Raw genomic sequence first — 25,824 nt, forward strand, 5'->3', positions numbered from 1 at the left:
GGGGTATTAATTATTTTGACAGTGATCTTAAGTTTTGTTAGATTTGTTCCAGTTTTGCATTAGCACTGACTTATCTAACGTATATGCACAAATATGTTATTGCAAAGCATCCTATAGAAAATATGAATTTAAAAGATCTCATTTATGCTGAGTACTGTAAATTATGGTTGCTTTTGATTACAAAAAAAAAGTCTTGAATTATAACCCTTGGGGTGGGGGGATGGGGGGATAATAATGTTTTTAAAAAGTACGACATGACCCCTTTTAAGTAATTTACCTCTCAGTCATTTGAGGCACAGTCCTTTAAGAGTGACTCTGGGTTGAGTGCTTTGAGCCGCAGCGAGCATAAGAACTCTTTAGTTACTGACTCACATCTTTTTGGTGCTGAAACCTACAACCTTTGTACTGGCAGCCCACAGGCTTGACCATTAGGCTTTCAACACGACGTGTGAGCGATTCTGTCAGGGTGAAAGTCAAGAAACCTGTCAAGAACATGCACTGAGTCTTTTTCAGCCCAACATAACAAGAACAAAAATAATAAAATAAATGGAGTTGATGGAAAATGAAGGCATGATTGAATATATTATTATGTTAATTAATCACTTCATTCTTGGCGTTTCACATTATGGTGGCATACAGTTGTGTGAAAAAGTTTGGACACCCTATTGAATTTCATGCTTGTACGTATATATATATATATATATATATATATATATATATATATATATATATATATATATATATATATATATATATATATATATATATATATGTGTGTGTGGTTTTTATCATGACACCATGACACCATGACACCATTTTTAATTAAAACCTCATTTTAAAGGGGGCCTTTTATGCAAACATCACTTTCGTAAGGGGTTTAACACACTTGTGTGGCAACAGTCTGTGAATACAACCAGCTTCTACAGGTAAAAAATTATCAATTATTTTATTATAATCACAGTTTATTAAAACAGCCTGCAGAAACACTTTGACTGACATTTTCCTTTTGTATGTGTCATCAGAGGGTGAAAGCCCCGCCCATTGGTGACAATCTCTCCCTCATTAGCATAAAATGTTAGTCTTATTTTTCAATCTGCCACTATCCTGACACAGCTGCCATCTTTTAAAAGAGCACAGTCTCATTTAAATTTAAAGCGACAGTCACCAAAACAACACAGTTATGATCAAAGCCTACAAGGGCTTGAATTGAATTGCCTCTTGTTACAGTTATGAAATAGTTTGATAATAAGCAGGAAATATTCATGGGCCAATGATTTGGCCACATTGAAATGGTCGATACTCTCAGAAATAAAGGTACAGGAGCTGTCAGTGGGGCAGTGCCTTTTCAAATGGTACATATTTGTACCTAAAGGGTCCATAATGGTACCTCAAAAGTACTTTTTAGTTACATTTGGGTACTAATATGACCCTTTTAGGTACTACTGTGGACTATTTGGGTACAAATATGTACCTTTTAAAAAGGCACTGCCCCACTGACAGCTCCTGTACCTTTATTTCTAAGAGCGTGGTGCCTTCACACATCAGATTTGTACCTCTGATGATATCTGCAGTCTTTAAAAACCAAAAATTTTGGTTTCCCATGGTTCAAATCATGTCCTCAAAGGTAATTGGAATGGTACAAAAAGGTTCAATTCTGTACCTTAAAAAGGTACTGCCCCTTCTTTGGGGTTTGTACCTTCTTTGGTACAACATTGTACCATTGTTTTTTTCAGAGAGTATGGCATTTTTGACTGGATCACTGTCTGGGTTGATATTTGTAATTTGTTGTGTTTATCATGACATCCAAGCCTAATGATCCATCTCTGAAATAGCTCTGAAATGAAATGTCCAAAGAATGGACAGGGAAATACAGCTCATTTTCATTTAAAGGCACAGGCTCAAAAAAAAAAAAAAAAAAAAAAAAAAAAAAACAGCTACAACTCCCTCTGACCTAAAAATTGACATTTTCAACAGGCTACAAAAAACAACCTGATGGGTATTTTGGCCTAAAACTTCACAGACACCTTCTAGAGACGAAAAAAAAAATACTTATTTTACATCAAAATTGGAGCTATTTAAACTAAAGTGCTCTCAAAAGAAGGAAAGATTTTCCACCCTTCATGGAACGATACAGTGGCTCAGTGGTTAGCACTGTCGCTTCACAGCAAGAAGGCCACTTGTTTGAGTCCTGACTAGGCCAGTTGGCATTTCTGTGTGGAGTTTGCATGTGCTCCCTGTGCTCCCGTGTGTTTCCTCAGGGTGCTCTGTTTTCCCTCATAGTCCAAAGACATGCGCTATAGATGAATTTGGGGAAGCTAAAATTGTCAGTAGAGTATAAGTGTGAATGAGTGTGTATAAATGTTTCCCAGTACAGGGTTGCAGCTAGAAGGGCATCCGCTGTGTAAAACATATGCTGGATAAGTTGGCGGTTCATTCCTCTGTGGCAAGCCCAGATTAATAAAGGGACTAAGCCGAAGGAAAACGAATGAATGAATAAATGAGTGTGAATGAGTGTGCATGAATGTTTCCCAGTGCTGGGTTGCAGCCGGAAGGGCATCTGCTGTGTAAAACATATGCTGGAATAGTTGACGGTTCATCATGCTGTGTCAAACCCAGATTAATAAAGAGACTAAGCTAAAAAGAATATGAATGAATGTGTGTTAATGAGTGTGCATGGATGTTTCCCAGTGCTGGGATGCCGCCGGAAGGGCATCTGCTGTGTAAAACATATGCTGGAATAGTTGACGGTTCATTCCACTGTGGCGACCCCTGATAAATAAAGGACTACGCTGAAGGAAATGAATGAATGAACCATATCTTGGTTTTCTTTTTTTTTACCTTGTGATTTTCTTCTGGATTGTTCCGTTTGATATGTGTGTGTGTGTGTGTGTTGTGTGTGTATGTGTGTGTATGTGTGTGTGTGTATCTGCAGTGAATGTTTGCTAGCGCCACACCTCTGTTCTGCTGTGATACAAGGTGATGTGAAGTGGAAGTGATGTGTATAAAAGAGGAAATGGAGAGAGTCACTCATGCGCGAAGCAGCCTTGACTTTACAGAGCTCTCTTGGCCTTGTGGAAAGGTCATGCAACTCGACAGCGACATGGGGTGGTGTGTGTGCCACTGCAAATTTGCGTGTTTTAAGTACATTTATGTAACATGCACAAGAGTTTTGCTGGCTGTCCTTTCCCTTGCTCTATTTTTTGACACACACATACACACCCACACACACACCCACACACACACTCACTCTGCTTCATTATCTATCAGCACAGACATCTTGTCAGAATGAGCGGGATGATGTCTGACTGCTAGCATGTTTGAGGAAAGAGATTTCCTCTTTCTGGAAATTAGATAGCAACTCCTGCGCAGCTCACCTGTCAGAGAGAATTATTTGGGTCTCCTTCATGACATGCAAATAACGACACCCCCAAAACTTATTAGAGCAGCGCCTGTGTGTGTGTGTGTGTGCATGTGTGTGTGTGTTTGTGTGTGTGTGTGTTTATGTGCATGCAGATGTGGATTTGTAGATGCGCCCACATTCTTGTATTATTATGCGTGGGTGCGTATGTGCATGTGTGTACCTGTGTGTGTGTGTGGCAGTTTGACATCTGCTTTTGAGTTCTGTCGGAGTTCTCCTGTGGGATCTGGGTTTTATTTGAATTTTCAGGCTTTGTGAATGGAATTACAGTGCAGAAAATTGGAGGCTTTATGACTCAGCAGATGTCCTTCTTTACTTTTTTGGCTAAACTCAGTGAAGTAATATTGAATATCGGGTGTTTGGATGAACTCTCCAGAAGCCCATCAGGTGTGTCGGGACTCAGGTGTGTTAAAGTGTCATGTGAGCGCTGATGGGTACGGCCAGACGGCTGCTGAGGGATGCTTTCTGAGGTTGATCCAAACATTTACTACTGTATTTTTTACAGAGATCTTTTGCTGTATGCATCAAACTGAATGTGAAGTGATTTTACATATATGCAGTAGCATAATACTTTAATATTTCAAATAACTTGTGGGAATAATGTCAAAATATGGGTTCTTGACTTCTCATTCGGTATAACAGATGTATTTACAGATTTAATCTATATTTATTGCCATTCTGGCGAAGCAGTGGCGCAGTAGGTAGTGCTGTCGCCTCACAGCAAGAAGGTCGCTGGGTCGCTGGTTCGAACCAGTAAATTTATTTATTTATTTATTTATTTATTTATTTATTTATTTATTTATTTATTTATTTATTTATTTTTGTTTGTTTGTTTATTATTATTAATTTTATTTTAATTCGTTCATTCATTCAATTTCTTGTCGGCTTAGTCCCTTTATTAATCCGGGGTCTCCACAGCGGAATGAACCGCCAAATTATCCAGCAAGTTTTTACGCAGCGGATGCCCTTCCAGCCCCAACCCATCTCTGGGAAACATCCACACACACATTCACTCATACACTACGGACAATTTAGTTTACCCAATTCACCTGTACCACATGTCTTTGGACTGTGGGGGAAACCGGAGCACCCGGAGGAAACCCACGCGAAGGCAGGGAGAACATGCAAACTCCACACAGAAACGCCAAGTGAGCCGAGGTTTGAACCAGCGACCTTCTTGCTGTGAGGCGACAGCACTACCTACTGCGCCACTGCCTCGCCTATTTTTATTTTTTTATTAATAAAAATGAAAGATACTTTAAGAATATATTTTGAATGTGTTTGGTTTTGGTGGAATAGATCTGCTATGCTGCTGCCGCTACTTTAATTATTATGACAGTGCAAGTACAGAGACTCTCTACTCCCAGTATATTTACAGTAATGCAGTCTAAGAATTTAACACAGCAAGAAAAATAATAAACAAAACATTCAGCCGCATTCACATCCACACTGTTTATGAAAATAAAAGCCTTTGAATATTTTTCCAGACAGTTAGCTGCTAGTTGTTAGCCAGATAACGTTTCTATGTTAATGCCAACTGTGTAAAATATTATCGCTAAAATGCTTTGTTTAAAAGTTTAATGCTTAAAATGCTTAAAAGTTGTTTAAGCTTTAAATAAAAGTGAAACCTGACCTCTCTTCTATGTTTACAAATACAATAGCTGCCGTTTAGAGCTCATTTCTTGTTAATGATGTCAGAATTTACCGGTATTTTGGAATGGATGTGTGAACGGTCCTTTCTGGAAAAATTCTGGAATGTCCTTGCCTATGTAAACAGCACATACAATATCTGAATTTACCAGTAAAGTTGTTCCGGAAATTTTCCGGATATTACCTGGTATCACTATGTGAAAGGGGCTTTATAATAGCTCGTCCCCTTACGTAAAAAAAAAAAAAACAGCCAGCAGAGTTTTGTTTTAGCACCGCTCTGCCAGTGATAACGGTTGAGCTAATCAAATAAAAAGTGTCTTGAAGGGGGCCGGGCATGTCAGAGACAAGAGAGCATTTGATTGGTTAAAAGATTTGATTAGAAACTGAAGTATGAGGTGACGTCAAAAATTACAAAATACAAGCTTTACATATATGTTTATATCAGTTTTCTATTTTCTAAACGCAAGTTTAGTCACTGTTTTGGAGCACACTAGATATCCTAAAAGTGAACAAAACTGATACTAACATCTAAAATCCTTTATTTCAATTTCCTAGGACCTTTAAATGTATAATCAAACTACACCCAGTGCTATATACAAAGCAAGTTAACCCGATGCCAGTCGTCTGCGACCCAGTGTGAACTTTACTTCAGCATTGCCAATTAAGCTGAAAATTCACGAGGCGCTGTTCGACACTTTTACAGCCTTCCCAGTTGTGCCACAGTTTGACGGCGACTCTGAATTAAAGTAAAGTATGGCGGGCTGAGGCCTGACCCCTGATGCGTCTCACATCACGGATCAGACCCGCATGCTCTGTTTGCTGCCTGTCAGACACTTTAAGGGATTGATGGGAACATTGGTGGGCTATAATTCGAAGGCCCCTTTGTCCTAGCGCTCTCATTCTTTCCTCTCCATTTTGCCCATTACAATCCGCTTTCATTATCTCTCTCTCTCTCCGCGGCTAGTGGCGAGCCATTGAAAGGGCAAGGCTGAAATGGCAGCGGCTACAACAAAGGCGGTGTAAGGAGATGCCTATCAAACCCGCAGCAGGCACAGGCAGACGTGGGCACGACTCCTCATTATGGGTTTAAGGCACAGCCGTATGAAAGCTCTGTGAGGGTCCCGGTGTCAGCGTGTTTTTCTGTTTCTGTTCCAACAGGACTGACCTCCCCCCTGCTCATAAACCTGCTCCTCCACCACCCAAGAAAAAAGGCAGCGACATGAAAGGCGGTTTGACGTCTGATGAGATTCAGGTAGGATGTCTTCTTCTTCTTCTTCTTCTTCTTTCTTCTTCTTCTTCTTCTTCTTCTTCTTCTTCTTCTTCTTCTTCTTCTTCTTCAGTGTAACATATGGCTCAGGGAACTTTTACATTACAAGCTGTGAGCTCAAGTCTGCCTCTCAAATCATTATTTCATCTTTTATTCCTTTCGTAGAGTTTCACTTTTTCTCTTTTTTTTTCTTCTTTTTGTTTCTTGTTTTGTGGAACATTGCTAGTAAAATAAAAACATTTAAATAACATTTATTTTATTCATTTATTCATTTATTCATTTATTTATTTATTTATTTATTTATTTATTTATTTATTTATTCATTTATTTATATTTAAATTTATACTTATTATTACTATTAGTATTATTTAACAATTATAAATTAACAAGCATACATTTACACATATGCGATTGAATGAATAAATAATTTTACAATATTATTATTATTATTATTATTATTATTATTATTATTATAAAAATAGCCATATATAATAATTAAAACATAACCAATAACATTTTTAAAATAAAATTTACTAAAACATATTCTTTTTAATTAAAATATTTGTATTTATTTATTTATTTATTTATTTATTTATTATTTATTTATTAAGTTTGAAGCAATGACATTTATTTTATATAATATTTTTTTACAAATAGTACAATAAAATACAGTTGCCAACATTTTTATAAAATAAAATAAAATAAAAGAATTAAAGTAAACATTTGCCTAATTTAGTGTAAAATTCAGTAAAAAAACAGTTTTTTATGTAGTTATTATATTTACAAAATGAATTTCAAAATATAAACATACTTAATGTAGCACATCTAAAATGAGCTCTAGTGTGTTTTATATATTGTTTTATAATTAAAAGTCATCCTGTAAAAAATATTGATATTCAGTATTGCAAAGTATCAAGTTTAAGCATAAAACTAAGGCCCAATCCTAATTCTACCCCTTGGCCCTTCCCCTTAACCCTTACCTGTGTGTTCACATGAAGGGGTAGAGGAGTCCCAATTCCCTTTAGCTTGAAGGCGTAGGGCTAAATGGAAGGGCTATATTCCTCTTGAAACAGAGATTTTTTTCAGGACCACATTCGAAATTAAGAGGTAAGAAAATTTCCCAGAATACACCATCTACAACAGCAGCATAGCTGCACAGAAGGAGATGCACAAACTATTATTTTTGTCATTATTACGAATTTGAACAACAATCAAGCATGTTTAAATATATATTTATAACCACGCTCGTGATTTACTGTCATGCTTATAAAAAATAAAAATAAAAACTGCCAAATTTTGCTATCTATAATCCCTAATAATAAGTCCTGTACAGTAGTCCCACAACATTCTAACACTCAATGACACCCAAATACCCTGTCAGAAAAGTCTAGTGGCTGGGAATTACCTTTTTACAGTTTCTGCTATATTGTTTTTGTCTGAATATATGTTGTTTTTGTGTGTTTATATAGATGAATATGGCCATGGTGTAAATGCACAGTACAGTTACAATCTTATTGCCACATTATATTTTTAGTATATATGATTTTCATAAGATTAGTGATCTCTTGAAGATAAATACCAAAAAAATAAATAAATAAATAAATAAATAAATAAATAAATAAATAAATAAATAAATAAATAAATAAATAAAACGTGACTTCAATAACTACAGTTGCCATTGTTGATGATCTCCCTTTGTTGATAAACCCCTTCCCCTTCACACTCTGTTTTAGGGGCCAAGTGGAAGGAGTAGGGATTAGGATTGGGCCTGACTATTGCTAATTGAAAAAAAAAAAGTTAAAATAAGTTCAGAAATATATGAATGAATGAATATATCCAAAATTCTTACTTCAGTGGTCCTTTTAATTGGAAATTTCTTCAGAAATCATCTTCCATTCAGACTGTAAATCATATACTGTGATTCACCAAATGCACAAACAGCCACTTTACACAGTAGTTTGAAGGGTCGTATTAAGATAAACATCTATAATCCCTATTTAACACATTCCACCAATTCTGATGACAATCTAAAGCAACATCAATCTTTAGTAAATGCAGTGTTTTCACAACACACATTACATTTTGGTCATTTTTAGAAAGTAATGAAGCTGTAAACTAAAACAGCTTGTTATTTCCAATTACTCCGAGAATCCTCTTCCCTGAGCGTTTGCTAGTAAATACTCATTTATTCTCTTCAACAGCTACTGAATAACTGTTGATTGAATCACTTTAAAGGAGTCAGAAAATCATGAGTGCAAAGGAGAAAAGTCTAGTATAACGCAGGTGTCACCCTGAGAATATACCGTAGTAGAGCTACAGTACAGTAGCAGTGAGCATGTTAATAAGATTTTGGAGCGGTTGATCAACTTGAAGAAATTATGCTTATTATGCCAAGATGATCTTGCTGTTTTACTGTTCAAAGGTTATGTGAAATGTATGCAGGGAGTGCAGAATGGCTATTTAATATTTTGCTGTAATGACTTCCATCTAGTTCTGTCTAATTCTTTTTTATTATTTATAATATTGTTTATTATTATTATTATTATTATCATCATCATTGTTATTATTATTATTATTATTATTATTATTATTATTATTATTATTATTATATTTTATATTTTATTTTTTATTAAATTTTATTGTAACAATGTTGCTATTATTATTATTATTATTATTATTATTATTATTATTATTATTGTTGTTGTTGTTGTTGTTGTTGTTGTAACAATATTGTTGTTGGTTTTATTATTATTGTTGTTATTATTATTATTAATATTATTATTATATTTGATTTTTTATTTTTTATTAAATTTTATTGTAACAATGTTGTTACATTATTATTATTATTATTATTATTATTATTCATTTTTTTACATATTTATTTATTTATTTATTTATTTATTTGTTTACTTAATTGTGACTTTGGACCACAAAACCACATTTATGGAAGCAGTTACATAAACTTTCTCACCATTATAGCCATTATAGTTCTGTATATGTTCCACAAACAATAAACATAATTATAACAAAACTCTATTTTAGATTAAAAACAAGCAATGCTAACAACTTCCTTTGGACAACTTTACTGGTGATTTTCTCTGTACATTTTAGCCCCCTCAGAATCCAGATCTTAATATTGACATACATCAATGGAAAGCTTGTTTATTCAGTTCAAATGATGCATAAATATCATAAAAAATTGTCTGTGGTTTTGTGGTCTCCATTGCTCTATGATTATCTATTATATAAATGTAGTAAACTAGCAGCACACAAATCCTCATTAATTTTGTGAGATTACTCTATGTTGACATCTCTCAGTCCATGCAAGACTCCCTGCAGATGTCCAACACTGTAATCATCATTCATAACACATAAGCAGACGCATTTGCATTTGTCTTTGGCTATGTACTCTTAATGAGGTATGCCGTTCTTGCTGGACAATGCTAATTTCAAACAAACCAGCTCAAAATCTACTTCCCAAAATCGATAGTGGCTTTTTGAAGGTCGCCGCGGTTTTGCTAAATCTTCCCGACCTTTTTCCGAACGCTTCTGGAAACTGAATTTCCCTCCATGTCTTTAGAGACGATTAATTCTGGCTGTGCCGTTTTGACAGAGCAGAAATCTGTGCAAGTACAGAGAAGTGTAAAAAGCAGAGAGAATTTTTTAATGTGTGAATCTACAGTATATAATATCTTTGTTAAAAATGACATTAATTTACAATAAAATTAAATGCATTCCTCAAATTTTGAACAGTAGTGTATACACTGTAAGGAAAAAAAGTCAGTTGATCAAACTCAAAAGTTTAAGGCATCAAATTTCAGGACATTTTTTTGAGTTTACTCAACTTTCAACCCAATTATTGCACTTGACTCGATTTAAGTTGAATAAACTCAAAAATGTTCTGAAGTCTGTTGCCTTAAAATTTTGTTTTCAACTTATTTTACAGTGTATATGTATCTACTATCTTTGTTTAAAAATGCACTAAATTACAATAATAAAATTTTATAAAATTTAAATAAATTTATTATTTTTATTTAGTTTTTAAGGATGAATTTTGATTTATGAAACATACATACATGTGCTATATATAGATACAGTTTAGTTGTATATTGAAAGTATAGTTAAGATTGTAAGTAATCATGTAAAATAATAGTTTTAAAAGGTTACCTTGGTTCTAACAAGTCTTATATATCTATTTGTTGAAAACAAAGTTCAAAGAAATAACATTAATGAAATGAAATGAAATGAAATGAAATGAAATGAAATGAAATGAAATTAAATTAAATTAAATTAAATTAAATTAAATTAAATTAAATTAAATTAAGGCAACATGGTGGCGCAGTGGGTAACATTGTTGCCTCACAGCAAGAAGGTCACTGATTCGAGCCTTGGCTGGGTGAGTTGGCCGTTCTCTGCGGAGTTTCTCCCCATGTTCGCCTGGGTTTTCTCCAGGTGCTCTGATTTTTCCCACAAGTCCAAAGACATGTGCTATAGGTGAATTGTGGGCAAGCTAAATAAAATAAAATAAAATAAAATAAAATAAAATAAAATAAAATAAAATAAAATAAAATAAAATAAAATAAAATAAAATAAAATAAAATAAAATAAAATAAAATAAAATAAAATAAAATAAAATAAAATACCTTCCCCAAATTTTAAACAATAAAATTTTACAAACATTTTTTTTTTAGGATGACTTTTAATGTATAAAGCATACTTCTAAATGTGCTATATGTAGATTTTATAGACATTTATTTTATTTTATACACATTTTAGGTGTAATTTAAAAGACATTCTAATATTATGTTTTTCAAAAATTCAGTGCTTTATAAAGGTTGCCACAGTTATTAAATCTTAGCAACAGTAAATAATTCTATCTTGAAAGTTTAGAGAAATAAAATAAAATAAAATAAAATAAAATAAAATAAAATAAAATAAAATAAAATAAAATAAAATAAAATCCATTTTTTATTCAGTCATTTTCTTTTCGAATTTTTACCACAGCGGAATGAACCACCAACTTATCCGGCATATGTTTTAAACAGCAGATGCCCTTCCAGCTGCAACCCATCGCTGGGAAATAAAATCAATTTTATTTATTTTTTTACTGGATGACTTTTTAAATAAAATAAAATAAGTAGTGTAAAATGCTGCAAACCTTTTTTAATGGATAATTTTCAATATCTGTCCATCTACATATGCTATATAGATATAAGAACATTGTAAACATGTTTTATACATTGCTAAATACATTGAATGTCATCTTCAATTCATTGAAATCAAAAATTAAATTTATAAAATAAAATAAAATAAAATAAAATAAAATAAAATAAAATTAAATTAAATTAAATTAAATTAAATTAAATTAATAAAACATACACCTAAATGTGCATCTGAACATATTTGTACATCTAATACATATTAGTATCTAATGCATAACACATTTTATACATTGATTTATACAGAAAAACTTTTTAAAGGTGACCACGGTTCTTCCAAACCCCCACCACCTAAAAAAACTGAATTTCCTTCCATGTCTTCAAAAGCATTTGACTCCAGCTGTGACGTTTTTGAAAGAGCAGAAATCTTTGCAGGTGCAGAGAATTGCAAAAAAAAAAAAAAAGCTGACAGTAAACATGTTTGGTCTCTGATAGCGTCTTCCTGATCTTCAAGCACGCAGGATGGAGGAGATCACAGACAAGTTGCATTTATAAACCGCAGGTGTTCTTTCTTCCCTTATAAATATCCATCTCTGGCAGCAGAAGAAAAAAAAAGAAGAAGTAGAAGACAACTGTGTTTGAGTTTGTTTATGTGTTTGTTGTGCTTTTTTCATAAGGAGTCATTGATTTGTTTGAGTCATGCGGGCTCAGATGTCTGACCGGCATCAATGTGTGTGTGCGAATGTGTGTGTGTGCACACCTCGTCTGGTGCCCTGCTCAGATCTCATAAATGTTTGTTTCATGTAAGTTTCAATAAGAATCAGGCTTTTTTTTAAGGTGGATGGTGAAGGGAAGACCTGTAGATGGTGTAAACAAAAGACTGTTGCCCGCACAGTTGCTGTTGCCAGGCAACTGCTTATAATAGTGCCTCTATAGAAAGTTGAGTGTGCATACATACACACTACTACTACTACTACTAAAGCGCTTTTCTTGTTATCATAACCCATGTGTGTGCTTCAGATACACTACAGACACATCATGAACAAAATGGCATGGAGCAGCGTGTGTGTGCCTGTGTGTCCTTGAACTCAAAAATGCTTCAGAGAAATACAAGGGGCTGCTTTAAAAGTCAACCAGACTTCAAATCAAAAGGAAGACAGTTTTATTTTTGATACACATTTTTGAGGCTCGACTCACAGAGTAGGTTTACAAGGAATGTATTTTTTTTATTTGAAAATGCATTTAAAAAATAACGAATTAATGTCTGACATTTTACGATGCATAACAAGTTGGTTGATAACATACAATTTAATTGAATTTAATAAATTGAGAAAACTGAATGCAACTGAATACTTTTTTATATAAAATAACAATTTTAAAGTTTGGGGTCAGTATTATAGTATATTTATTTATTTATTGATTGATTTATTTATTTATTTATTTATCTATTTATGTATGTATTTATGTATGTATTTATGTATTTATTCATTTATCTATTTATGTATTAATTAATTAATTTATTTATTTGTATTTATTTGTTCATTTATTTATTTATTTATTTGTTTATTTGTTTGTTCATTTATTTATTTAAATGTGGGTTTATTTATTTATATATCGATTTATTCATTTATTTATAATTTAATTAATTAATCAATTTATTCATTTATCTGTTAGTCAGTTTGTTTGTTTTGTATAGTTATTTTTATTATTGTTTTATTTATTGTCTATTTTACTTTAATATAATGTAATTATAGAATAAATGTTATTTAATATTACAATTCTATTTCTAATGTTTTTTTTTATTATAATTTTTTTTAAATATTTTTAATATTTCATATGTCCCACTCTGGCATCAAAAAGCTCTAAAATTAATGAACAAATGTATGATTTTCTCGTGAAAGGTCTGATTTTTAACATGCTCTTTTGGTGCTCAAGTGTCATGTGCATATAGTCATAAATACTTGAGTTAACAAAAACTAAACAACAAAGCTCCTGTTGTTTGATAGCATTTTTTTATTATTTCAAGACTAGTAAACACAGTCTTTAATTGGTTCTGTGAACTTGAAAGCGCCGTCTGAACTCAGTGTGTGAGACAGGCCTCTTGACGGGTCTTATTGTATGTGATTCATCACTGCATGTTACTTTGCCAAAGAACAATGTGTGTTTTGCTGCGCCTCTAAAAAAACACTTTTGTTTTTTAGCTCACATCACACCTTTCCTTTCACTCTTCCGGTCTCCTCAGTTTAATCACCTCTTTCAGTCTGGCACATAACACACACACACACACACTTCACCATCCAGTCAATTCAGTCTATATGCACGGAGATTGCTTTAAAACAACCGATAAACTTCCAGTGAAAAATTGAAGCGACTATTTTTTTTTATTTTATGAGGCTCATTTAACAACATCGATAATGCAATTTAATTCAAATTTAGCACTCAACATTTGAAGTAGATCAAAAACTTTAATCAAAGTTTTTAACAACCTTAGATCTTAGTATCAACATGAGCTCGTTCTAAAAACGTTACTGGAGATCACAAATTATGTAGCCAGATGTACACATGGGTCTATTTTGATTTTAAAAGGAACGCTACAAGGAGGTAGACCGCTTATCTCAGTATGGATAGCTTTCTCACTGTTACCAGTTTGTCCAGTTAGCTCGCTATGTATGTCGGAGGACTTGAGACACAGGGAGGACTTGACCCTAACAACAGGGTTTGAGTCTGGCGATGATCTGTTCCAGAAAGCGGATTATACAAAAACAGAAGCCAAAAAATAAAATAAACAAGTAAATCACAGGGTGAGAATGTGGTAAAATCTGAAAACGTGGTAAAAATTAGGCGATGGTTTTTATTTTTTTGGATTTCTTTTTAAAACTGTCGGTTGTGTTTAGGGAAGTGGGTGAATGGGTCAGTTGGTGCTTTTGAAAACACTTTTGGTTGGGTTTAGGGAAGAAGGAGTGTGGGTCAGTCGATCGGTCAGTCAGTCAGTCAGTAAGTCAGTCAGTCAGTTGACAGCGGCCTCTATTGGATTTACGCAAGAACAACAGGCGTGAATGGCACTCGTGAGAGAAATTTGAGATCTGATAAAGCGGACACAGCTGGTGGATTTGCAAACACAAAAACTGCAAAAAAAAAAAAAAACTTAGCTCCTGGGATGTATATAGTGTTACGTTTTCAAAATAAGCCTGGGATGGTTGGGATCATTCTAAAAATTTTGATCCACTTGAAATTTTGACTATTGTAGTTTGTTAATCATTCATTTAGTTGTTCAAGAGGAAAATTTAATTTTAAAAAAAGTTGTTTAAATGCAATCACCATCAGAAGTAGCAGACAAGCACTGAAACTCCATTAAAATACTGTGATAGAATAAACTAAAATTTATATTTCAAAGTCTTGGTGTGAAACTAATTTGGAAGAAAATTCATCCAGGAGGTTGTTATTGCAGATTAAAGCCCAACAGGCCAACACTATGTCATGACAATTTTTTGATTTTTTTTTATTTAGATTTTGCTCATCCTCCGATGATGGTTGGGTTTAGGGGTGTGGTTTAGTACCACACCTCCTTTTAAAATTCTTACATTTTCTTATGAATGAACGTGCATGAATTAATATGAATTAGCCACTAAACTGACAAAGCATAACATAGTTACATTTCCTTGTGAGATTGGGTTGACATGCTTATAGGCAGCACGGCACAATGCGAATCACTATATAAGGTTATTGCTATCGTTATATAAGGTTGTTGCTAGATCAGATATGGTTGCGGCCGGACGTTACCGAAAATGATTTATAATATTTGTTAAATTCCCCATAAATTGTATTTTATCAACCTCTATCCCAACCCTAAACCCAACCGTTACAGTTACATAACAACAGTAGTTGTACCGGGGACTATTTAGGTTTTTAACGTCTGCCCGTATCCTAACCCTAAACTCAACTGTCACAGTACTGAAAAAATATAAATTATTGTTATAAAGTGTCATAAAAAATGCTGCTATATTAATGTGTCTCACTTCCGGGGAGTCGTATATCCTATCCAAGCGGGATCTCCCTCGGGAAGCCAATATGGAAGTAACTTAAACGGCAATTCATCGACTCGCCTTGGGGGGCTGGCTCCAGTAAATCCAGGATTTCTGACTACAATGGTAAATTGAGCATTTTTGCAGCTGATGAAAATGTTTACAGCCTGGTACAAAAGATGGCTTTGGTGCATAAAGCTATGATTAACCTTCACGACAACTGTGAGAGGGGTGAATTTTTTTTTATAACTCATCCGTTTCATTTTTATTAAGTTATATTAAGTCTGCATAATTAATGGCATGGCCACTTTAGTGACAGCTACGTCTTACTGCTTGCTGTCTCGTCACCTCAGCTGATTCCTGATCGGCATATACATCATATATATATATATATATATATATATATATATATATATATATATATATATATATATATATATGTTTCTTTACACAGTTAATTGCTTTTTGGAATTATTTCCTACAATTCTGAGATGATATGGCATGCTTTGTGCACTTAACTGTGCTTGCAAACCATTTAAGAAAATAATATACTGAAATGATATACTTATATACCATCTCTTTAAATGTATTTGTTTTATTTAAGATCATTTATCATTTATTATATTCTTTAGACTTGTAATGAACTCTAGAACCTGACAGACTGATTAGCTGTGGGCTCTAGAACAGCCTTCTGAAATGTTGTCATACAGTGTTATGCCTGGATTTCATCAATAAGCCTCCTTTCCACTTCACACGACAAATGACAAGCGACAGACTAGAAGTCATTAATTTCCAATGGAGAGTAGTCCAGGAGCTGCGTGGAGTTCCGATCATCTCCGTAGGCGAAAATTCGGATCCGAATTAAGCTTCTGATCTGTTGAAATATTAGAACTCCTAAGACTAGACCGGGTGCAACCGGCCGACTGGATGTGATGTATTCCAGTGTTGTTCAAGCAGGTCTATGTTTGCGAGATGAGAAATAGGACTTGGTAATTTTTAAATCAGAAAAAGTCTATATTAAAAAAAAAAAAATTAATTATATTCATAAATGTAAGCAATAAAGTAATAAAAATATAATTTTTTATGTTGTCTCCACATTCCCTCCAATATTTTTACCGATCTGAGTTTCAAGTATTCATTCATTCATTCAACCACGGAGAACTGCTTTTGCACTCCTTAATTTCGGACACTGCGAGAACAGCTTCTCTCACATGGTGCATGTCAGAACTGAAAACTCGACTGCCAAAAGGGGGCTTATTCTGGCAGTCGTGTCCAAATGTGGTGTGCAGTGAAAAGGCGGCTATAGTCCTACATTTACTAACACAGACTATCTTTGAAGCATTTGGAAGTAATTCGCATTTCCTCCTGTAGAAAAACATAAGAACCACGCTTGGTGGCTCAATATGTTATAACAGTGTTTTTAAATGTCTAAACACTTTATTGATGTATAGTGTACAACCAAGCACAAGTGGTCAGAACACAAACGAGTTGCAGGTAATGAAGTATTAAGCATTTCTCCCATGGGAGAAATTTTGCAGTTTGCACCTATGGGTGACGTCCATACTATGTCCATATCTTTTATTGTCTATTTAGAATTTACCATCAAATAAGTCGGAAGGGCTTTATTCTGCAAAAACAAGCATCCTGGGATGTTCTTTATTCCGCTTATTACTTGACGACTTGCCACAAATTGACATAAATCATTGTTCTGTGCTGTACTAGTTTATAATAAATCTTTAATTAAACGCAAAGCTGATAGAAATGAAAACAGCTGATGGAGTATACACTAACCTGTGCATTTTTCAGCCACAAGATGGCACCAAACAGTACAAAATGTAAAGCTGACAGAAATAAAACATAAAGCATAGAATAACCAACACACTGTACAGTAGTATTCATTTTGATGACACCAAACAGTCCATTTCACTGCGAAAAAATCTTTTTATATTAGCATTTAGTTTTATTTCTAGTCCAAATATCTAAAAAAACTCAAATAAAGAAGCGTTTTTGACAAAGTATCAAATATTGTCTTGTTTTCAGTAGTATTATGTCAACAATAAGTAAGTTTTTCTTTAAAAAAATGAATAAATAAAGCAAAAAAATCTTATTTCAAAGCGAAAACGAGATTATTTTGCTTAGAACTAAAGACACCCAGATGAGAGTGAGGTTTAAGGGGATTTGCGTAACGGAGACCAGCTAGTAAAAGACGTGCAGGTAAACCTCACTTCCCTGGAGGTGCATTAGCAACTGACAGTACAGACTGGCATATTTAGCATCATTTTTAGAGTGCCAGCCTCTCATGCCGGGCACGCTGGTTGTAATGGCGTTTGGAGCAGTGAAATTAGACCCAGAGGGTTTGAATTGGTGCCATCAACCAGATGGGAGTGAGCTTTGGGAGGTGAATATAATGTAAGCCAGCTAATAGAATTGTGCTGGTAAATCTCAATTCTTTAGCCTCATAAGGTGCACTAGCAACTGGTGCAAGAAGCTGCCCAGCAGGCACAGGACGTCAACATGATGTCAGGTTGATGCTGTGGTTCAATGTCGTGGGGATGTTGCATTCTGTTTAGATATGAAAATCAGGTTGACATCAATGTCCAACGTCCAACCTAAAATCAATCAAATATCAACGTCTATTGATGTTACATCTTGAAGTTATGTGGGAATTACCACTATGACATCTATCAGATTTTGGATTTTGGTTGCCCCACCTATGGTATGGCATATGTTTATATGTATAATCTTTTCTCCTGCAAATTTTGGTGTTGAAAAGATTTTAAAAATGACCTTTATTGACACTTTAATAGTTTAAAGTGATTTATTGTCTTTATTAGTGTTTTAAACTAGAAGTACTTGATATTTTAGAGACTTTTTATGTAATATATTTCTCCAAACTACTAAAATGTCATTAATAGTCACTTTGTTAAACTGCACAGTTGGATTTTCATTTACATTTACATTTACATTTAGTCATTTAGCAGACACTTTTATCCAAAGCGACTTACAAATGAGGACAAGGAAGCAATTTACACAACTATAAGAGCAACAATGAATAAGTGCTATAGGCAAGTTTCAGGTCTGTAAAGTCTAAGAAGGAAATTATTAGTAATTTTTTTTTTTGTTTTTTTTTTTGTTTTTTTTTAGTGCAGTTAGTGGTATATCCAGAGAGGCAATTCCAGATTAGGAAGTGAAGTGGAGACTAAATAGTTGAGTTTTTAGTCGTTTCTTTAAGACAGCGAGTGACTCTGCTGTTCTGATGCAGTTAGGGAGTTCATTCCACCAACTGGGCAGATTGAACGCGAGCGTTCGGGAAAGTGATTTCTTCCCTCTTTGGGATAGAACCACGAGGCGATGTTCATTCAAAGAACGCAAGTTTCTGGAGGGCACATAGATCTGCAGAAGTGAGAGCAGATAAGAAGGAGCAAAGCCAGAAGTCACTTTGTAGGCAAACATCAGAGATTTGAATTTGATGCGAACAGCAACTGGCAGCCAGTGCAAACGGATGAGCAGCGGAGTGACATGTGCTCTTTTAGGTTCATTAAAGACCACTCGTGCTGCTGCGTTCTGGAGCAGCTAAAGAGGCTTGATAGAGTTAGCTAAAAGCCCCGCTAGTAGAGAGTTGCTGTAATCCAGTTTGGAGAGAACAAGAGCTTGAACAAGGAGTTGAGCTGCATGTTCAGATAAGAAGGGTCGGATCTTTCTGATGTTATAGAGTGCGAATCTACACGATCGAGCAGTTCTAGAAATGTGGTCAGAGAAGTTTAGTTGGTCATCAATCGTTACTCCAAGGCTTTTCACCATTTTGGATGCAGTAATGGTTGCCCCATCCATCTGGATTGAAAAGTTATGGTGTAGAGTCGGGTTGGCAGAAACTACAAGCATTTTCGTTTTCACGAGGTTAAGCTGAAGATAATGATCTTTCATCCAGCGTGAAATGTCCAACAGGCAGGCTGAGATGCGAGCTGGAACCGAGGGATCATCAAGATGAAAAGAGAGGTATAGCTGGGTATCATCAGCATAGCAGTGGTAGGAGAATCCATGTCTCTGGATGACTGGTCCTAGAGATGTCGTGTAGATGGAGAAGAGAAGTGGCCCAAGAACAGAGCCTTGAGGTACCCCAGTGTTTTTTTCAGCATCAAACGTCGTCAATGCAGAGTTCAAGATCCCATAATGCAGTTCACATCCATGAATAAACATAAAGATCATGTGAATCATGAAATACAGTACCTCATAATGAACAATTTTACAAATTTACAAAAGTAAATTTCAAGCCACTTGATGATGATATAACACGCATGACCCTGAATAGTTATGCAGAAAGTCTCTTGTACAGTTAAATTCAGGTCAGAAGGAGAGCCCTACCTGAGTAGAGGATACTGAACCTGCACCAATACGATAAGCAGCATGTACATGAAAGGCCACAATAAGCCTGACTGACACCGTCCCCGTGTTACTTTTAGGTAATGAGGGAACCTGCGAGAGCGTTTTCCGCCCTCCCTGTTCCTCTCGACATAGCCCCAGGGAAGAGATAACAAGAAACAAAATAGTTGGCTGCCATAACAAAGAGGCAGCAAAGCCTTTTATTCTTCCTTTAAATTGAATTTTTCCACTGTCTCAGAAATCTTCCGTAAAGCTAAAGTCCTCTTTACAGTGAATAGATATCCCTCAGAAATGTGACATAGGCAGGCGGCGATCGTTGGGAATCTTTACTCAAAGGCCATCTTTGCTGGAGGATTATCCCACATTTAAGCATTTCAATTCAGTCACATCAAACCACTAAAACAGCCCTCCAAGCCAAACAACCACCCGCCTGCACATATAAGCGGCTCTTTTCTTTTGTTTTGTTTTTTTTGTTGTTGTTGTTGTTGTCTTCTCCCGTCTTTTTGCTCTTTGACTCGTTAGAAAATGCGAGAAAATGCCTGATTGTTCTCTCTCTCGCCTTTTTTACGGAGACAGTCACAATTTCAAGCAGCTCCAGACATTTTATTTAGGTCTGGAAAAGGCTTTAGTACTTAAGGGGTTGAGAAACTATCCCATCCCAAACTTCTAAACACATTGCCACTGAAGCGGCAAGCAAAGTAAAAGAAGCAGACTGTAATCCTAATGAAAATTGCTCTGAAAACAATGAGGCCAAGGCCTTCGCAGAGCTCGCTGGATGAGTTCGCCATCATTTTTTTTTTTCGTCTATAGCAGTTAGTTGGAAGAGGTTTTGCACACCCCATTAAACATGACAAAATGAAAGCACTCTTCTGCTGTGTTTGTCTTCATAGGCATGAAAGCATATGTTGAGGCTACAGCACTTGTTAGGTGGCTGTTGGGTGGGGGCGAAAAAAAAAATGAGCCCATGGTTACTATTTTTTTCATAACCCATTTTCATGTTTTCGCATCCTCCAGTCTATGGCTTGCCTCCCTCTGGACCCCTGAAGAAACTTTTGGTGCAAAATATTTCCCAAACTTAAATTTAGTCAGAAAGAAAACATGTTTGTGTGCGTGTCTGAGACGCTTTCTGTCAAAGCTCTTTTATCCCCAGTTGTCTTTTGCATGCGATACGAAGAGATCAGCAGGTGGCCAACAGCGCTTTGAATGAAGCTCATCAGTTTCAGAGAAACAGACCGCTGTTATAAATGGCTCGGAGAATTCAGCGGCACACAGACGCTGCATTAAAAGCCTGTAGAACTAATTCTCTTTGATCAAACGGAAACAGCTCGTTCAAAAATGGCATTAGCAGTTCTAGATTTATTTATTTATTTATTTATTTATTTATTTATTTATTTATTTATTTATTTATTTATTTATTTATTTATTTATTTATTTATTTATTTATTTATTTGTTTGTTTGTTTGTTTGTTTATTTATTTTCTTTATTTATTTTTAATTAATTAAATTATTAATTATTTTATTATTTTATTTGTTTATTTATTTATTTATTCATTTGTTTATTTATTTTCTTTCTTTATTTTTAATTAATTAATTAATTTATTTTTATTATTATTTATTGAATGAATTAATGAATTATTTAAATAATTCATTCATTCATTCATTAAATTATTTATTTATTTATTTATTTTATTTATTTATGTATTTATTTATTTATTTTTGCATTTATTTAATATTTTTTTTCATTCATTTAGATTATTTTAAATATTAACAACAACAACAACAATAATAATAATAATAATAATAATAATAATAATAATAATAATAATAATAATAATAATAAAATATTCATAATTATAATCATAATCAAACTCATAATAACATTTCAAATGTATTTATTTATTTAATACATGTTATATTGATTTAGACTTGTTAAAATAATAATAATAATAATAATAATAATAATAGCAAATATAATAATAGTATTTATTTATTTATTTGATACATATTTTTATTAATTTAGACTTGTTTAAATAATAATATTGATATTATTAATAATAATAATAATAATAATAATAATAACATTTAACATTTATTTATTTATTTCATTTCATTTTTTTATTTGAAAACAAAACTAATGGATCCCTTTGGGCCCCTTCACGTCAACAGGGAAAATATGAACTGTGATCAAACAGAATTTCACAGGATAGATTTTTATTTGGTAGGTTGTTGTTGTTGTTGTTGTTGTTGTTGTTGTTGTTGTTGTTGTTTTATTTTATTTTTATTTTTTTTAGAAAAAACATTTCATTTCTTGCTTAGAGTATATGTCCAAAAACAGAGAGACGTCCAGCTATTGATATAATTGATTGTCAGGTACAAGAAACAAAATACCAACTAACAACTAATGTTTAGGTAAAAGTAATTGATGTGTGTCAGGACGATCAAGGCATTTCGTAAAGGGTTAGTTCACCCAAAAAAGAAAATGTATTCATTATTTACTTTCCATTAAGTGGTCTGTAACCTTATTGAGCTTTTTTATTAGGTTGAACAAAACAATTAGGATATTAGGAAAGCTTTAATCATTAAATTCCATATAGTACAAAAACAGTAGAAGTCAGTAGTTACACGTTTCTAAAAAATTTTTTAAAGTATCTTCTTTAGTGATCGGCAGAAGAAAGAAAGTCATGAAGGTTTGATACAAATAAATGAAGACAGAATTTTCATTTTTAACTGACTGCTATCAGCAGTATGAAACCCAATCCTTCATTTACGGCAGCCGTCACACAAGTGTTTTAAATGGAGAGAGCCCAATTTGTGACAACAATGCAGAGTACAGTAAACTGTCTGCTGTGTGGAATTACAAAAGCTACGTCTGATGTATACAGTTTGAGCATTTTGCAAAATGGTGACAACAGAACTTTGTTCAATGCCACCAATTTGATACAGCACATACATTAAAAGCTAAACACTCAGCAGAATGCAGTTTGTTCTCTGAGGTTTGGTCAGAGTTGGATGCTATTACGCATATCCACCGCATATCTTAACATGACTATGGTTTCCATGATTATATGCTTAATCCCATCAGATTGACCAAACTTTTGTGTCTGAAAAGTAAAGTATGTTGATGTTCATATTCAAAGCATTATGTAGTTTCACAAAACACATTTCTTAATCTGTGTGTGTGTGTGTGTGTGTGTGTGTGTGTGTGTGTGTGTGTGTGTGTGTATCAGTGATTCTAGATTGATGTGTTTATTTTGAATCGTTTAGACATATTTTTCATTATTATTCATTCGTTTTCCTTTATTTCCTTATTCCCTTTATTCATCATGGGTCACCACAGCAGAATGAACCGCCAACTTATCCAGCATAAGCATTACACAGCGGATGTCTTTCCAGCTGCAACCCTGTACTGGAAAACATCTATACACACTCATTCACACATACGTACACTATGGCCAATTTAGTTCATCCAATTCAACTCTAACGCATGTCTTTGGAGGAAACCGGAGCACTCAGAGGAAACCCATGCCAATACGGGGAGAACATGCACTTGCATTACTTTCCATTTCTCATTAATAAAGCATTCAGTTTACTGTAAATGATCATTTATTTTGTTTACCACTCCAGTTTAAGGAAAATAAATGGAAAATGCTTGAAATATACTTGCAAATTTGGAATGAGTCAGATCTTAAAAGTGCACCTACCACTGTTGAAAATACAAGAATCAGGCACCTGGTATCTGTAAATACTCGATATTGCACAAGCAAGCAAACATTCTTTTCAGAAAGTCCCTTGTAATTTGTATTTTTGTCACATCGGTGTGTTGCGAATAGGCCTTGCGAAATGTCTGCCTCTTCGAGTGTTTTGTTTGGTCCTTTATACAGAGTAGGCAGACATGTATTCAGACAGGTTAACACAATTGCTTGCCGGCTGCCCCTATAGTCTGAATGGCATCTTCATCTCAGGTTCTGTTGCCTTTGAAGGTTGTTCATCTGGACAAGGAGGATGAGATACAGAAGATTCCTCTGCAGCCCCCATACTATGACATGGCACAATCTGAGTCCACTGCGTTCACCGATAAACCGGTGAGTAGCACTGCTATACTCATTGCTGTTTGTCCGTTCTCTTGCTTCGGCGGAATCATTGATAATGGGCCTTCGGGGGTCTGGTGAGAGAGCACATCGTCTTATGCATGTTGCACGAGATGAATTGCCTTCAGAATGATGTTTAGATTAAAAGGGAATTCCAAAGGGACTTACTTTCCGGCTTGTATTGTGTCAGCTGGGAACAGATGACAAGGGTCTGTAATTCAGCTGGCTTCGTGGAAGGTTTGGCGTTTCTCACAAGTGTGTGGGAATGCGTTGCAGGCATGTTGTGTTCACGTCCGGGCTCTGTTCCAAAACATAGTGAGCTGCATTCTTGGAAGCTACCTTCATAGGAAGCTGCCTTCAAATTTAGCATCTCAGCTCAAATGAAACCTCAAAGGTGATAGAATTGGACCGACAGAAAGTCTGTGCATCTCATGCAGAATGATGAAGCTTCTTTATCTTTCTAATGCCATGTTATTTAAAAAAAATACAAATTATTAGAAATCAAATGACCAGGAAAAAACTCACCTCTTGTCTGAGCTATTTGCAGCACATTTCGGCATTTAGTTATGAGAATTAGTGTGCGCTTATGTTGTCAAATTGATGCTTTCTCAATTTGTTAGTGTTTTGTTTTCTTAGTTTGTAGATATACAGCGTGTCTGTACATCTTATACAGAACTCTGAGGCTTTTTCTTTCTAATGCTTAGTTAAAAAGATTTACTCTTAGGACTATATATACAGGGTGGGCCATTTATATGGACACACCTTAATAAAATGGGAATGGTTGGTGATATTAACGTCCTGTTTGTGGCACATTAGTATATGCGAGGGGGCAAACTTTTCAAGATGGGTGGTGACCATGGTGGCCATTTTGAAGTCGGACATCTTGGATCCAACTTTTGTTTCAATAGGAAGAGGGTCATTTGACACATCAAACATATTGGGAATTTCACAAGAAAAGCAATGGTGTGCTTGGTTTTAACGTAACTTTATTCTTTCATGACCACTTATAAAATGTGTTCAATGTGCTGCCCATTGTGTTGGATTGTCAATGCAACTCTCTTCTCCCACTCTTCACACACTGATGGCAACACCGCAGAAGAAATGCCAGCACAGGCTCCCAGTATCCATAGCATCAGGTGCTGCACATCTTGTATCTTGACAGCATGCTAAACACACTTTATAATCAATCATCGGCTCTTGAAGGGCAATTTCGTTGTTTGTTTGTTTGTATACTTTATTGTTCCTCAAGGGGACTCACAGAGCACTTCAGCAAGTTCTGACACTACAAAAATAAGCAAATATGCAAAAGAATTACATACAGGAAAAAAGCATAAGCACACTATCAATCAGTGTTCAATAGTCTGATTGACACTGGCATAAAAGAGTTAAGTCTGTTCCGCTTCCAACGGAAGGTACTGTATCCTCTACCAGAAGGTAAAAGATTGTAAAATTGGAAGAGTATGAGATGGATTGTTCAGAAATCTTTTCACTTCATTTGAGTGCATTGCTCGTAAAGTGTTTGAAGTTTCAAATCTTATTAGTCTCATAGCAGGTCTGATAATATAAAAAAATTTTGATTTCAGATTTACAGAAAGATTGCCATACCATGTAGATAGACTGGGTGTGGGCAAACTTGATCCTGGAGGGCCAGTGTCCTGCATAGTTTAGCTCCAACCCGATTCAAAAAGACCTCCCTATAGAGTTCAAGTGATCTTGAAGACACTGATTAGCTTGTTCAGGTGTGTTTGACTAGTGTTGGAACAAAACTCTGCAGGGACACCGGCCCTCAAGGATCAAGTTTGCCCATCCTTGAGATAGACCATACTCATACCTGTCAACC

The 25,824-nt window shown here is 34.6% G+C and overlaps 1 protein-coding gene across 18 annotated transcripts in view; it reads left to right on the top strand.

The window, feature by feature from the left end:
* The window catches only part of nectin1b (nectin cell adhesion molecule 1b), a 527,810-nt gene that overhangs the window by 447,962 nt on the left and 54,024 nt on the right, over positions 1-25,824 (top strand). For 9 of the 18 annotated variants that reach the window (XR_015514335.1, XR_015514338.1, XR_015514337.1 and 6 more), the window contains one exon: positions 6,227-6,320. Coding sequence is in view for 12 of the 18 variants with exons in the window: in XM_087292096.1 (XP_087148222.1) it covers positions 6,227-6,320 (94 nt within the window). In the remaining 6 variants the exon portion in view is untranslated. Of the gene's footprint in view, positions 1-6,223; positions 6,321-23,876; positions 23,979-25,824 lie in introns of all 18 variants that reach the window. The other 9 variants (XR_015514334.1, XR_015514336.1, XR_015514333.1 and 6 more) reach the window with 2 other exon arrangements.

This window comes from Danio rerio, chromosome 18, assembly GCF_052040795.2.
Source record: "Danio rerio strain M-AB ecotype USA chromosome 18, GRCz13ab, whole genome shotgun sequence".
Classification (NCBI taxonomy): domain Eukaryota; kingdom Metazoa; phylum Chordata; class Actinopteri; order Cypriniformes; family Danionidae; genus Danio; species Danio rerio.